This window comes from Limulus polyphemus, unplaced genomic scaffold, assembly GCF_000517525.1.
Source record: "Limulus polyphemus unplaced genomic scaffold, Limulus_polyphemus-2.1.2 Scaffold1284, whole genome shotgun sequence".
Classification (NCBI taxonomy): Eukaryota; Metazoa; Arthropoda; class Merostomata; order Xiphosura; family Limulidae; genus Limulus; species Limulus polyphemus.
In genome coordinates, this window is record NW_013666894.1 from 25,132 (window position 1) to 41,630 (window position 16,499).

The 16,499-nt window shown below is 32.4% G+C and overlaps 1 protein-coding gene across 1 annotated transcript in view; it reads right to left on the minus strand.

Annotated features, from left to right (window-relative positions):
- LOC106462924 (motor neuron and pancreas homeobox protein 1-like) overlaps window positions 1-12,897 on the minus strand; it is a 36,561-nt gene extending 23,664 nt beyond the window's left edge. Inside the window, exon 1 of the mRNA XM_013922892.2 lies at window positions 12,290-12,897. Coding sequence (XP_013778346.2) covers window positions 12,290-12,797 — 508 coding nt within the window. The 5' untranslated portion in view covers window positions 12,798-12,897. The remainder of the gene's footprint in view (window positions 1-12,289) is intronic.
- Window positions 12,898-16,499: the final 3,602 nt, after the last annotated feature.

The following is a 16,499-nucleotide window of genomic DNA, read 5'->3' on the forward strand; positions in this document are numbered from 1 at the left end:
TCTATGTTATGTAATCAAGTTTACCACATCTTGACCATTCCTAAATGTTGCATCTATGTTATGTAATCAAGTTTACCACATCTTGACCATTCCTAAATGTTATACCTATGTTATGTAATCAACTATACAGTAACAAGTTCATCATTAAATGTTGTATTGTTCTAACTTACAAAGAGTATTGTGTCGTAATTGTTTTAAAATTTTATAATTTTACTGAATTGTGGATAGCATTAAATCAGATTTTTCTAATAATAAATATTGCGTCATGCTTTCAATCGCGACATATCCTAGTTGTATGTAAATGTGTCACTCTTGTAGATTACAACTCACATTCTGTATATAATAAGACCATCTAACCTTATATGCGATACATTACAAACTGTTTTATATCGTAATTCCCTCTCTATGTTTTTCGCGTTTTAAATTAAAACGTTTACTATATCCTTGTCAGGGTTAATTATCTCTGTACTAGAGATACAGTAAACTTTATCATATCCTAATTATTTCTCAGCAGTTTCCTCGTTCTTAGGTGCGTTTGCTCTAAAGCAAAAAGTTAAACATTGGGCTCTCTCTCTCTGATGTACCCCCCGCAAGAAAGAATCGAACCTCGAATTGAGCGTTAAAGGCATCCAAGCTTCCGTTGAGCACTGGGAGGGGGTGCGCTAAAAGACAAATTACATTGAATTATATTGCTCAAAACTTAATGGTTTGTCTGTCTGCCTCTCCGATAGTTTGCCTGCCTGTATTGTTGTTTTATATAAATTATATTTAAACCATAAAAACACAGACCCGAGTGCATTTCTATTTATGATTTCCTTCCCTACTTCGTAAATTTGGGTTAAAGTCACGTATACTTTACGATAGTTTTGAAATAACATTGTACGCTGTACTTTGTTCAAGGCAAATCATAAATCTGCTGATATAGAGAACACACTAGCGTTGATAAATCATTTATTAATCTGCAGAACATTAGCCTTCGTTGTTCAAGTATTTGAGGCTTAAGATTCGTATATGGTTCTTGGAGTGATTCACTTCATCAATGTCAAGTTGTTTGAATCTTGAGAAATTGATTCAAAACTTGTCTTGTCACAAGCTTAACCTCGAGTGGATAAGCATGAGCTAAGGATGTTTACTTAAATCAATTGAAGACCTAAATGACCTTATCTCGAAATCCTCTCTCTCGTATCAAGCTGGCAGTTAAAACTGACTGCTAGGAAAAACAAACATATATATATATATATACTTTTTAAGTAAGGGCTTTTAATTCCAAGCAAAGCACGATCATAAGTCAAAAACTGCTTTCGAAAGTGTTCGAGACAAAAATTGGAGTGCCTTTTGTTTGCTTAGGTTTTTTTGACAAATTACCGAAGAAATGGAAGAGTCTCCTTGAAAAGACTTTGGATCATATATAACCTTATCAGAAGGCAAGTTCGAAGGTTAAAAGTAAAGTACGTTGTATGACACGTTATGCTTTGAAGTATATATAGTTCTACCATACGTGTTAAATTCACAAGAACAAGCTAGTACTTTGGTTAATTATATAAATACAATGATCTATTCCCCTATTGTTTCACTATTCACTTCATTAATGTTTAATCCCTTTTTGTACATCAACATAAGGGTTACAACGTATATACATATATACCTGTAGGTAAGGCCACTCTTTCCGTACTATGTTTATTAAACACTATTGTATTAACCATATTATCGGTTATATACATAATGCTAATTTAAGGTGATATTTCTACTGCATTCCTTCTATCGTTACACGTTCTTTCTATTTATTTATTTGCTGATAAGCTACCGCATTCTGTACGTTTTAATCAATAACCGGCCAACAGCCTCTTAACTAATTAAATGCTACTACATTCTGTCTATTGTATATAATATCTAATTAATGCAACGCTATTAGACTGTGTTTACCTTATACAGTATTTAATTAATCAGGTATTAGCACGTTCCCTCTATTATATATAGTAACCAAGCAGTGCAACGCTATTGTATTGTGTCTATATAATATAATGTTTGATTATCAAGATTCTATCTATTGCATATAACATTCAAATAACGCAATGATATGAACGAAATATTAACTATTGCATGTACGATTTATTTTCTTTTACTTTACTGTGTATAAATCAGTGCACATTTTAATAAACACTGCTTTCGGGATCATAATCTATGACGTTATTACAACAGTAAAATGTTAAACGTGTATCCTGTAAATTATATATATATATATATATGTATATATGACGTTATTACTACAGTAAAATATTGTGCGCGTATCCTGTAAATCATATACGACGTTATTACTACAGTAGCATATCAAACATGTAAGATATATACTCAGATATATCTTAATAAACATTCTATTTATAATCATTGAAAATGTGTATACGTATTTGGGACACCCTGTATATCATGTAAATCATATATATGATACTATTATTCTGATATTTTGAAGACATCTCCTGTTTATCATATATGTATATATGGTGCTGACAGTGCAAATTATTTTAGAAAATATTTCTGTTCTACTACACAACAAAATTAAACTAATTTTAGCCTACTTAGCTATATAATTAATCTTTAATTAAACTAATACGAAAGTCACATTTTAAAAAATCATGTTTTATATTTTGATATATTTGCTGAATATTTAATAGTCTTGTTTCTTAGGTATTCGGCGTTAGAGATTATTAGGAAATAATGGAACATCGTTTTACCAATGAGACATTGTATTGGGAATTTTTACCCACTGATTATCTTAAGCCCAGTCATTTTTTATACTAAAAAAATGTTTACCATGAGATGTGATATCTGTAAAATCAAATATGGCCGATTTTAACATTTGAAAGCAAACAGAACTTTGTATTAAAGATTATTTTTACAAGACTATATTTGACATGAAGCACGTACTTGTAATGAGTTTACGAGTTTTCGCGTTTATGATTGTAATAAATAACTGCAATTTGTTAACAAGAATAAACAAAGAATGACATTCAACTGCGTTGTAGATAAATATTGTCATGTGTGTTGATTTATAATTATTTTAATATAACGTATTCCCATATAATACGTTTCATCCAGGCACTTACTCTAAACACAAGAATCCTATTAAAACTGTGGTAACCAAATACGTCAATGTGAAATCGGGAAATAAGAACATAAGAAAAAGGTGGAAAAAATTCTAACACTTCAGCTAATTTCATTGATTTCCTTAACTGTATGAATGTTATAGAATACTCAGTTTTCCCACAGAAGCTCACATACAACTTTCATATATATAAATATATATGTGTGTGTTTGGTAAAATAGAAAACCAAGTGAATTATGGACACTATTTCGTGTTCTACTTCAGAAGGTGTAGAAGACCAACTGAATTACGGTATTGTTTCGTATTCTACAACATACTACATTTAGTTAAGGTTGCTGCTTCTTGAACTTTAGCCCCCCCCCCCCCTGTGGCACAGCGGTATGTCTGTGGACTTAAGACGCTACAAAGCGGATTTCGATACCCGTGGTGGGTAAAGCACAGATAGCCCACTGTGTAGCTTTCTGCTTAACTTCAAATAAACAAACAATCTTGAACTCTCCCTCAAGCTCTTCAATGGATAATTTGGGAATTTCGTCACAGTTGTTATTTATAAACAATTCAAACATTGACATAAAAATGTACAAGGTATCGCACAACCGATCAATTAAAGAGATCAAACATTTGCTATATCACAACATTTGAATGTTTGTCCACACACTTTTGTTGATTGTCTTTCCTTTTTTCTGACCTTAAAATCTGTATACGTATGTGTATGCGAGTTCAGTATTGTGTTTATAACTTATCTATTGTTGTTCCTTTTTTTGGGCGGGTGGGTATAAGAGTAATACCAATTTGAGTCATGTATGTTTGTTTGGTAGCCTTGATTAATAAGATTTGGTATATATACGCATTAATTAACAGGCCACTAATCAACATTGTATGTATAAGGTAAATTAAAGCAAATTTATCATAGTTCGCTAAAAGAAATACCTATTCATTAAATTCTGTATATGTACGGGTATAAAAGTACGGTATTGTATTTTTGGGGGGCTAGGTAGGTATGGGGGTGATACTAATTTGAGTCATGTATGTTTGTTTGGTAGCCTTGATTAGTAAGATTTGGTATTGTTATCACTTTCTTCCTATAACAAAGATTTCAATGAGACGGGTTTTTTTTTTTGTTAGTCTTGGGTGAAGGTTGTGGTTTCAAATGAAATATTAAGTGATATGATTAAGTTAGAATTACATCGATTAAACTGCATGATTGCTATAACTTCAAGGACTAGATTTTTCATATTTGAAAATATTTGGATTGTATATATATACATATATATATATATATATCGAAAATCATTAAAATCCTTAGTTCTATAGTGTACATGGCCAGGTGGTTAGGGCGCTCGACTCGCAATCTGAGGGTCGCGCGTTCGAATCCCCGTCCCATCAAAACATGCTCGCCCTTTTAGCCGTGGGGGCGTTATAATGTGACGGTCAATCCCACTATTCGTTGGTAAAAGAGTAGCCCAAGACTTGGCGGTGGGTGGTGATGACTAGCTGCCTTCCCTCTAGTCTTACCCTGCTAAATTAGGGACGGCTAGCGCAGATAGCCCTCGTGTAGCTTTGCGCGAAATTCAAAAACAAACAAATACATTGTGTACATTTGAAGTATAAAACAGTTTAATTTGCTACATTAAAAGGCTGTAGCCATCGAAAAGTCAATTTTAAAGAATTTATGGTTTTATTACAAATAAAGAAAGACATACATAGATTAATATCGTTGTAATTTAATTGATACACTAGATGTAAAAAAAAATAACAACAGTTTAAATTTCATTGTTAAACACTATTTATATTTACATGTAGCGACTTTACATTACATTGTTGAACGACAGTCACGTGATTTAATGTCACCACTGTAAGGTTAATCTGTTTACAGAGGAGGTATAGCTGTACTAAGTTTCTTAAGAAAAGTTTGACGCTTGGTAACGTATTATTTCAATTTACACATGCAAACACAAGAACAACGTTTAAGTAAACAGCGCCGATACAGCTGATAGTATTGTTTAGATGAAATATAGACATTAGCAAGTTGATTTTTAACAACAAAGGACACCTACTTAATAAAACTAACTACGTAAATCCTGCGATATACAAGCTTAAAGTAGACTGAAAAAAACAATAACCTCTAATGATACTTAGCGTACAAACCAAATATTACAAACTGTCTTCTAATGTAGTACACATAACAAAGGGTGTACAGTAAACATGGCAAGTAAAGAATACTGCTTGTATACACAGTGGGATCATTTAGACTTAAATAGGAATTGAATTTTCATTCTCCGTTACAATAGAATTGTTTTGTCAAACTTTGCTGATTTATATCATCTTTTCATGTTTTTGGGTTTGAATAACCCTTAGTTTGTAAAAACAAATTTCAAAATTTTATTGATAAAAATTTTAAATACGTTTAAATAATATTGTGCTTGTAAACCATGCCCTGTTGTTTTATCAGTTGCAATTTAAAGAAATTAGTTAAAACATTTGACATATATATAGAGTTACAGTTAAAGTAATCACGAACGTGAGTTATTGTTGAGTTTTCAAAATGACCAAATACTGGCAGTATAACAATTTTTCTTTCTTAGAAAAATCTATTATTATTATTAATATAAGGACAAATTTCTTTCGATGAACAAAAAAGTTTAAAATCCTACTCGTTAATTATAATAGAATATATAATAAATTGTATTTTGAAAGTAAATTAAAATAATTTAAATTAATTGTTTACAATAAAAAATATTTTTTATTATACACAAAGTTTTATAGGTAAGTTAACTGCCACTTTTGGGGTGGTGGTGCTATTTTTCCTTTTTTGGGTGGGTGGGTGATGTATTATAATCTTTTAATATCACATATCTAATATTATGTCAAACGTATGTAAATCTTTTAACGTCAGATTTTCTGATACTTTGTAGTTTTAAGAGCCGTAAGCGATTTTTATGAGGATAAAATACAAGACTAAAACATGACAATGTGTAAAAAAAACAAATTTGGTGGTTGATCCATCCTTGATCAACTATTATTATTATCAAAAATTATTATCAAAGTATGTAACCGTGGAGTGGTAGCAATATAACACTTATGCAAAAACGTATTGATATTTTCGGTATTTGTAGTTAAGGCAAATAAGTTAGGTGGAGCTTTTCACGTTTCTAACAGTTGATACGTATAATCGCTCCAGGCGTCATTGTGGAGTAATGCCTGTAAAACCGTGTTAATTGGAACTATGTTAAACAAATGTTACTGAACTTTTCACTGATGTTAATAAAAGATCCATCTTAAGAGCTGGAATTCTCTGTGGTCGGAAGGAATTTAAAAAAGACATAAGATGTTTGATACAGTTTCTTCAGATGTCCTAACCTTAAGTTCTCTTTTGTAAACAAAATGCAGCCATCGCTCTATCGATGAATAAACACACGAATTTGAATTGATAAATAGAGCTATTACAAGAGTCAATTCTCCTACAGATTTAAAACTATTTAAGAAACAACTTAGTTTTTTCTAATTGCAGACCCATATCCATCTTTTTTGGTTCTGTTTTCTTCTAATTGCAGACCAATGCCCATCTTTTTTTGTTCTGTTTTCTTCTAATTGGCGCTAACAAAAGATTTTATTGTGATTTCCATTAAATGAAATCATACTTGCAATGTTAAAGTTTTCTGAACAATGTGCTATACACAGCTATGCCAACGTATCTAACATCTATCATAGCTTCCTGTGCTGCTTCATGTATCGAACTGTATACGATAGTGTTACCAACGGATTTTTTCTATAAAATGTATAGTAAAACAAATAATTTCTGCTTCCTGGTTAGTTTTAAACTCGTATTGAGTCACATGTGTCTATTAAGTAGTCACTTCAAAATCATATCTCTAATGATATGTTTAACATGTATTTGTACATTTTGTTTGAACAATAAACTACCGCGTGTTTTCTGGAGGTCAGTCTTTATGTATTTCCTGTGTTTTAAAGTTGAGTTCGGTGACTACTGTTTTATATAACAAATTTCAAACTGTGTCCACAAATGAATATGATAAATCATTATAGAACACTATTTAAGAATATTTGTTTTGGGGATTTCATTAATTGTTATTGTGTTGTCCATTTTACAAATGTACAACTTTTACTTTTTGATATTTTCCCAAAGAAATATTATTATCAAACTAAAACTAAATAGGCTTAACATCCACTTCAATTAGACCAACGTCAACTATTCGAGATTACTGGTAACAACTTATATCGTTAAATTCTATATAATGCATATGGGTTAGAGAACATTACATTTACAAGAACAAAAATCTTCAACATAATCCTCCAACATTTTGAAGGTTAACCACCATCTTTAATTCAGTGTCAACAGATTAATGAAGATTTATGGTGGAAATGATTAAGTAAACAATTTCTTGTTTAGGCAGGGATATCATTGATACTCTGTATAGATACGTATGTTAATTATATTTCAGTTCTTGTTTTCCAGGCTTAATAAATGAAATCACGTATGATCGTGCAGATATTGTAACAATATTACAGACTGTAAACCAGAAGTGTAACTATATTACAGACAGTAAACCAGAAGTGTTTAAGTAACATCCGTATTGAACGAAGGTCTTTCTGGGTGGTGATTTATGGCAGACGAAAGATAAATTTGATACGTTATTATTTCAGATAACTGTAATGAACTGACGAAGACGACTGTATTAAACATCTGTAAACAAACACAATTATCTGTAACTTATGAGTTCAAAAAAGTCTTTTTTTTCTTTCTTTGCTTTGCCAAATTTATCATTTTAATTATTAAAAGTGAAACCAAAATATTGTTTCTTTCATAGTTGGTTTATCAAACACTGCAATACTAATAAATCTACATTTGTTTATTCATTAGTTTAAAAACAAATATATTCAACTTAGAGATCGAACGTTAGCATTATAAGCCCTCAAGCTTACCGTTAATCCACGTTAGTACGAAGTAATACAAGTGAATATCGTTTTATCAGCTCTGTTATCAAAGGCTTAAAACAAAATGTGGGATTGTAAAGGCGAGAAAAAAAGAATTGTAATGGACAGTGAAACAATAGATATTGTAGTTAACAAGCCTATTGGTTGGTTGTTTAAACCGTGGCTATCAAATACTGATGAACCTTTAAAATATATAGCACTTCATTATTCACGTTTCTCTCTCTCGCTCTGTTTTTAGATTACTCCTATACAATAGGTCAATGTTGTTGGTTAATTTATTGATGGGAACCAATCACACTTCTGGAGTCTGTGCGATATTAATAGTATTAGTTCTCAAGATTAGCTTGTAATGTGAAGTAATAAACCTGAAGTAAATTGGTTATATTTCTCAGTCACTCTCTATGATTACTGTTCTAGGCGTTTTAATTGTATGATAACATTTAATAAATAGTTTGCGTGTGTGGTTACTCTTATTTTCCACTGCTTATGTGGTTCTTTGCTCATGTGGATACTCTTTAGGAATGTCCTTTGTATATTTACTTTTGGCGGTCAACTCTATGTGTGGTTAACTAAGGCAGCTTTGTTTATGCAGATACTCTGGTTAAGTAACTTTATATTGTTTGTTTGTATGGTTATTCTTGTCGAGTAATTCTGTATGGTTACTTTTGTCAGCTAACTCTGTATGATTACTCTGGTCATGCAACTTTGTTTATATGGTTATACTTGTCGGGTAACTTTGTTTATATGGTTATAAAACAAAGTTACCTGACAAGAAACAAAGTTACCCGACAAAAGTAACCTTGTCAACAAAGTTACCTGACAAGAGTAACCTGATAAACAAAGTTACTCGGTAAGAATGACGATACAAATAATGTCATCCGACAAGAGTAACCAATGAAGTTACCTGACAAAAGTAACCAATAATGTCATCCGACAATAGTAACCAATAAAGCTACCTGACAAAAGTAACCAAAGAAACAAAGTTAGCTAGTTGGTAACAGTAACCACATATCAGGCTACTCTTTATCTATGCTAACTAGTACAGTTCTCGTAGCAGGTAACTTTGTTTATCAGGCTACTCTTTATCTATGCTAACAAGTACAGTTCTCGTAGCAGGTAACTTTGTTTATCAGGCTACTCTTTATCTATGCTAACAAGTACAGTTCTCGTAGCAGGTAACTTTGTTTATCAGGCTACTCTTTATCTATGCTAACTAGTACAGTTCTCGTAGCAGGTAACTTTGTTTATCAGGTTACTCTTGTCGGGTAACTTTGTTGACAAGGTTACTTTTGTCGGGTAACTTTGTTTATCAGGCTACTCTTTATCTATGCTAACTAGTACAGTTCTCGTAGCAGGTAACTTTGTTTATAAGGCTACTTTTGTCGGGTAACTTTGTTTATCAGGCTACTTTTGTCTGGTAACTTTGTTGACAAGGTTACTTTTTTCGGGTAACTTTGTTTATCAGGCTACTCTTTATCTATGCTAACTAGTACAGTTCTCGTAGCAGGTAACTTTGTTGACAAGGTTACTCTTGTCGGGTAACTTTGTTGACAAGGTTACTTTTGTCGGGTAACTTTGTTTATCAGGCTACTCTTTATCTATGCTAACTAGTACAGTTCTCGTAGCAGGTAACTTTGTTTAATTTTTCTTGTATGGTTATTCTTGTCGGGTAAATCTGTTTGTGTATATATATATATACAGTTAACCTTGACGAACAACTTTGCATATTTACTCTTGTCAAACATCTTGTTTTGTAACATGTTGGCTGAGGCTTAAAAAATTAATTTTTTCCCCATTATTCCAGATGTAGTCCATCTAATATACTCAGTTTTGATACAAATTCTATTTTGTATTTCTTACACTCAAGTATCAATCATAAACAAATTATAAGTAGTTTAATATCGAATTCATCTGAAATATATATTGTGTAATGTAACTAATAAAAAAACGCTAATAAGCTGAAAGAAGAAAAAGACAACTAGGTAGTAAAAACAAAGAAAGTAAATTACTGAATATAGCTTCGCCCTAACTTGAGAACTAAAATTATCACTACCCATTCCTATTACACAATTCACTTTCTTTACCCTATTTTACTTTGCTGCCTTTGTGTTTTTGAAAACTTTGATATGTGTGCAGTATTTCCACTGTAATGTTTTACACCATAGGGATGAAAACTAAATATTTCCCTTAATAAACAGTAAGAAAGAAAACAGCTTACAGTTACAGTTAGATACATCATGCATAAAGTTTACTAACTTCACGCCACGTTTACAGTAAAAGTTAGATATAAATACACACGGAGACTATATAATACGTACTTTGTAAATATTTTGTGTGTTCCAACAACCCACGAGAGAAAACAATGGAGAATGTATTATAATATATCAACGACACTGCAGCTGCAATATCCAATGCCGACGAGGCCTTTCGCCTTATACCGGGGCTCGCCAGACTGGATGGTATATGACCGAAAAGTAGTGCTCTAAGTGCTATATATATATATATATATAATTAATTTTTATGAATAACTATCATGATGTGAACCATTTATGTGTGTATATTGTACTTCAACAATGATTATATTAGATGTAGTCTGTACATAATTAGTATGTTGTATCTCTATAATGTTTAAATCATATACATTATACTTCAATAATTACTACATTATTTGTATATAATAATTATATTGTTTGTGAAATGACTGAGGTATGCGTAAATACAATGTGTCAGACACTGTTTCCGTAGCATATCTGCAATGACTATTTTGTTTGTATAATACATACATAATGAAGACACTACATCGGTAGCTGACCTGCAATGACTAATTTGTTTATATATATACTATATATACAATGTAGTCATTGCAGATATGCTACCGATAGTGTATCTATTATGTAAATAAATACATAATGAAGACACTACATCGGTAGCACACCTGCAATGACTAACTTGTTTATATATTATTTACATAATAGATACACTATCGGTAGCATATCTGCAATGACTACATTGTATATATAGTATATACATAATGAAGACACTACATCGGTAGCACACCTGCAATGACTACATTGTTTATATAGTACTTACAATAACTTTGTTCTGTGTGTATAATGCTTATACAATAGCTTTGTTCTGTGTATATAGTGTTTGTACAATAGCTTTGTTCTATGTGTATAGTGTTTGTTCAATAACTTTGTTCTACGTGTACAGTGTTTATACAATAACTTTGTTCTATGCGTATAGTGTTTATACAATAACTTTGTTCTACGTGTACAGTGTTTATACAATAACTTTGTTCTACGTGTACAGTGTTTATACAATAACTTTGTTCTACGTGTACAGTGTTTCTTCAATAACTTTGTTCTATGTGTATAGTGTTTATACAATAACTTTGTTCTATGTGTACAGTGCTTATACAATAACTTTGTACTACGTGTACAGTGTTTATACAATAACTTTGTTCTATGTGTATAGTGTTTATACAATAACTTTGTTCTACGTGTACAGTGTTTCTTCAATAACTTTGTTCTATGTGTATAGTGTTTATACAATAACTTTGTACTACGTGTACAGTGTTTATACAATAACTTTGTTCTATGTGTACAGTGTTTGTTCAATAACTTTGTACTACGTGTACATTTTTTGTACAATAACTTTGTTCCATGTGTATAGAGTTTATACAATAACTTTGTTCTATGTGTGTATAGTGTTTATACAATAACTTTGTTCTTTGTGTATAATGTTTATACAATAACTTTGTTCTATGTGTACAGTGTTTATACAGTAACTTTGTTCTATGTGTACAGTGTTTGTACAATAACTTTGTTCTATGTGTATAGTGTTTATACAATAACTTTGTTCTGTGTGCGTAATATCCACATAACAAGTGTGATTTTTATTGTGACAAGTGAGCATATATTCATAACGAAGTCGTCTTTAAATCGCTGAATATACGCATGTGCAAAAAGTAATGAATAGTGGCTACTTCATATGTGCTAAAAATGTGCTAAGCACAATCTTTAAAAAATGCGAGAATTTTTTTTAAACTATTTTCAGAAAATAAAAAGATATCAAGATGAAAAAGCAAAATGAAATGAAAGAAATGCAAACAAATTACATAGTGATTTGTGTATAAGGTCCTAAACAGCAAGGTGTGAATCTGGGTTGCGATATTTACACATCTGTTCGCGCTTAGACCAGTAGCGATAACAACAGATTGTGTTATCTTACCTGTGATATCTCCGGGCCTGTGGTAGAAAACGCCGGCCCGAGCAAACCACTCCACCGGCAATGGTCCAGACTTCAGTCCGGTCAGTGACTGTTCAGCAGTGACTGCAGCGGATGGTGGGTGAAAGGCGCTGCCGCCTAGGACGGGCATGGAGGCAGGATGTACGCCGAGTGAACCGTGGCCGCTATAAGCGTAGAGGGGGTGCGGAGAGAAGATGGGAACGGCCATATGACTGTTCGTATAGGTCCCTGTCAGGGGCAGAGCTAGGGAAGCAAGGTTCATGATATTGGCCCGAGATGGCTGACTTATAGGACTGTTAGAAGGACAGAGAGTAATTGAGTTGCTGCAGACACTGCTAGTACTTGACAGACCCACCTGCGACCCCTGCTGCAACTCAGATCGCCGGTACAGGTTCGGACTGGAAACAGGAGGTTTAACAGGATCGTCCCGTGCTAATAAAGCCTCGATACAGAAGGACTTAGTGGTGTCGGCGAACTTCGGCGAGGCCATCCGGACTCCATACACAGAGTCTCCCTAAAAGTTCACTGGCCCACTTGGCTAACGCCTTATTGTTGCTTCACGACGTAGGGAAATGGCTAGCCACACATACCAATTGCATTTTAATCTTTCTAAATACCGCTGGTTGCTGGCTAGAGACCGCCTATTGGTCCGCTCCGCCCTACAGTTGGGCTAAAGCGCTACAAGATAATGTGTCAGCAACAACGATCAAATCGGCTCCCAGCGCCTGCCTGCAAATCAATTATCTGTTGACAGACCAAAAATTACGGCCATTCGATAACGTTGCTTAGCGCAGCACGAGTCCATGTCAGCGCCTCACGACACGAGATTCGCACGCGGCTTCAAGCAGAAAGCTCGCAAACAAACACTTTCAAGCAGATTAATTTATCTGCGAACAAAACTTCTGACATGTAATTTCAAATTCCCAGCTGGAAATGAAACACCACACTTAGTTTAATTATCTGTCTTATTCAAAGCAACGTGGTCGTTAACAGCTGTTATGAAAAACTTGCAGTAGATACGACACTCCAAAAAAATCAGTTAACAGAAAAACGGCGTTTTTTATTGGAAATAAATTAAGTCAGATTTCTTAAAATTTCAAATAATAAAAACTAAATTTTCAACCAAGTATCTTCCACTCCCAAATTTTCTACGTGTAAAGATCTTACATTATTTTCAGACGTTCAGCAAGAAATAAATTATAAATTATTATACCAAAGCTAGTTCAAAGCTTTAAACCACAATTTATATTTTGGTAACTTATTGTAGCTGTAAAAAAACGGTCTTGCACGTAAATAAACATATCTTGTTTTGTTATTGTACAACATCGGTACTGTTAAACACTATACCTAAACTAAAATGACTACCATAAAATGTTATTCTATTTTTGATACAGAATATGACTATTCTCTCCTGTTTTTGGTGCTGCAACACACAACGTTTACCATAAAGGGTCCTTCTATATTTGGTACTGAACACTATGCCTACCATAAAACTTCTTGGTAGTTTCGGAACTATATAACACTAGTGCTTATACTATAATAGATTTTAATACAGCTGAATCTATAGTTCTCATAACACGTCTTTTTTTTTTTTGGATCTGTATAATAGTATTTTTACCATAAGTGTTATTCTATATAACACTATATCGACTATAATATTGTTTAGTACGTCTTTGCTCCTATATAACATTATATGTACCAAAAAATGTTCTTCTACCCTTACCATAAAGTGCTTTCTTATCCTTAATATTGAATAAAACTATGGCTACATGGTTTTTCCATAAAATGTTCTTCTACCGTTACCATAAAGTATTTTTTATCCTTAATATTGAATAAAACCATGGCTACCTGGTTTTCCATAAAATGTTCTTCTTTCTTGTATATAACATTTTATTAAACTTATGATGCTGCATAGCACTATTTCTACCATAAAGTCTCCATCCATACCTCGTACAACCAAACAAAATGTTCTTATATCTTCTGTATTAAAGTATTATGCATGTCGACTCTTCTATCTTTGGTATTATGTAACAATGGCTACCATAAACGTTTTATTTCTGGCAGTATATAACACTATCTCAAACTTTTTCCCCTGCAGCTGTAAAACACTATGGCTCACATAAAGCGTACGTATATTCCTCATACAGAAAAATACTATCACTATCATAATATAATATCATTCTATCCAAGGGACTGTGTAACAGTATCTTTGTCGTAAGTTTTTTACTATGTCAGATACTTTAAAACACTATAACTACCCTAAATATTTTCCTATGCCCTGTATGCTAAATACTGTGCTACCATAAAATGGTATTTCAAAAACACTGTATATATGAATACAGTAAAGCGTTTTCCTATTCTTGATACTGTATAGAAAGACCTGTGACAATGGTCAAATGTTTTCCTATTTTTGGTATTACATATAAATACCTATGACTACAGTAAAGTATTTTTCTATTCTTGATATCGTATAAAAAGCCCTATGACTATGGTAAAGCATTTTCCTATTCTTGATACTGTATAGAAAGCCCTATGACTATGGTAAGGTGTTTCCTATTCTTGATACTGTATAAAAAGCCCTATGACTATGGCAAAGCATTTTCCTATTCTTGATACTGTATAGAAAGCCCTATGACTATGGTAAGGTGTTTTCCTATTCTTGATACTGTATAAAAAGCCCTATGACTATGGCAAAGCATTTTCCTATTCTTGATACTGTATAAAAAGCCCTATGACTATGGTAAGGTGTTTTCCTATTCTTGGTACTATGTAAAAAGCCTAATGACTAAATTATAAAGTATTCATATTTCTGGTACTATAAATAAAGCACTATGACTACAGTAAAATATTTTCGTATTCTTGGTAATATAGAAAGTCCTATAACTACAGTAAAGTGTTTTAATATTCCTCATACAAAATAAAGAAGCCCATTGACTATACCAAATTGTTTTCCTGTTTCTGGTATTACATATAAAGCTCTATGACTACAATAAAGTTTCCTATTCTTGGTACTATATAAAACCAATGACTACATGAAAATATTTTCCTAATCTTGGAACTATATCTAAAGCCCTATGATTACCGTAAAACGTTTTCCTATTTCTGGCATTACATATAAACCTCTATGACTGCAGTAAAGCCTTTTTTTTATCCCTGGTATTATAAAGACTGTCTAGCATAAAATGTTCTTCCATTTTTGATATTTCATAATATTATGGCTATCATAAAATGTCCTTCTATCTTTGACACTGTATAAAATTATGATACCACAAAGTGTTTTTGTATTTTTGTTATTTTATAACTGTAGGCTATGGTAAAATGTTATTCTAATTTAAAGGTTCTGAATTACTCGTTTTCTATTTTAAATGTATTTCATAATCAGGTTCTGATAAAGTTCAGTCAATCATATAATTAAGCTATATAATAGTCCCTCTGAAGAAAAAAGTTTCCGGAACTTAGAAGTTTTATCAAATTTTTCGTATTGTAAGTTCTTCCTGTGGGTACAAATATTTTTGGAGCGAATCTATTATAATCTTGCATCTTTCTTAGTCAGTATTTGGTCGTGTTGTGCGAGTCCTCAGAGGGTCAGGTACTATTTAGAATTAGACCTCTTACTTCTCTATTATAATAATACTCAGTTTTTGTCTGTCCTGAAAATGCGCACGCACTTTACTATCTGCATGCGCATGTACTTAATTTCATTTTTTTTTGTAACTAAGCACAAAGCTACACAAAGGGCTATCTGTGCTCTGCTCACCACGGGTATCGAAACCCGGATTCTAGCGTTGTAAGTCCGCAGACATACCGCTGTGCTACTGGGGGGGGGCACTTAATTTCAACGGATGTAAATATACTTTAGTAGACATTTTGTACAACATGTTAAAAGCTTATCAGTTTTTAAAAAGGCCTAACGTTAGATCGTAAAATAACATTATAAGTTTATTTATTGATTGTATCAAGTACGGTAAAGTTTAACCCTAACAAAACTAAAGCAGAAAAAAACGTACACATATTATAGTGTTAATTTATATTTTTATTGAATATAGGCCGTACTTAATAAAGGTTTCAAATTCGGTGACGAGGAACCCACTTTGAGACTAATAGTGGCTGGAGACGGCTTGAATGGGTAATGAAGAAAAACTTTAATATAAGTTTAACATAACAGCAAATGTACAACGTTTCGACAAGGTTT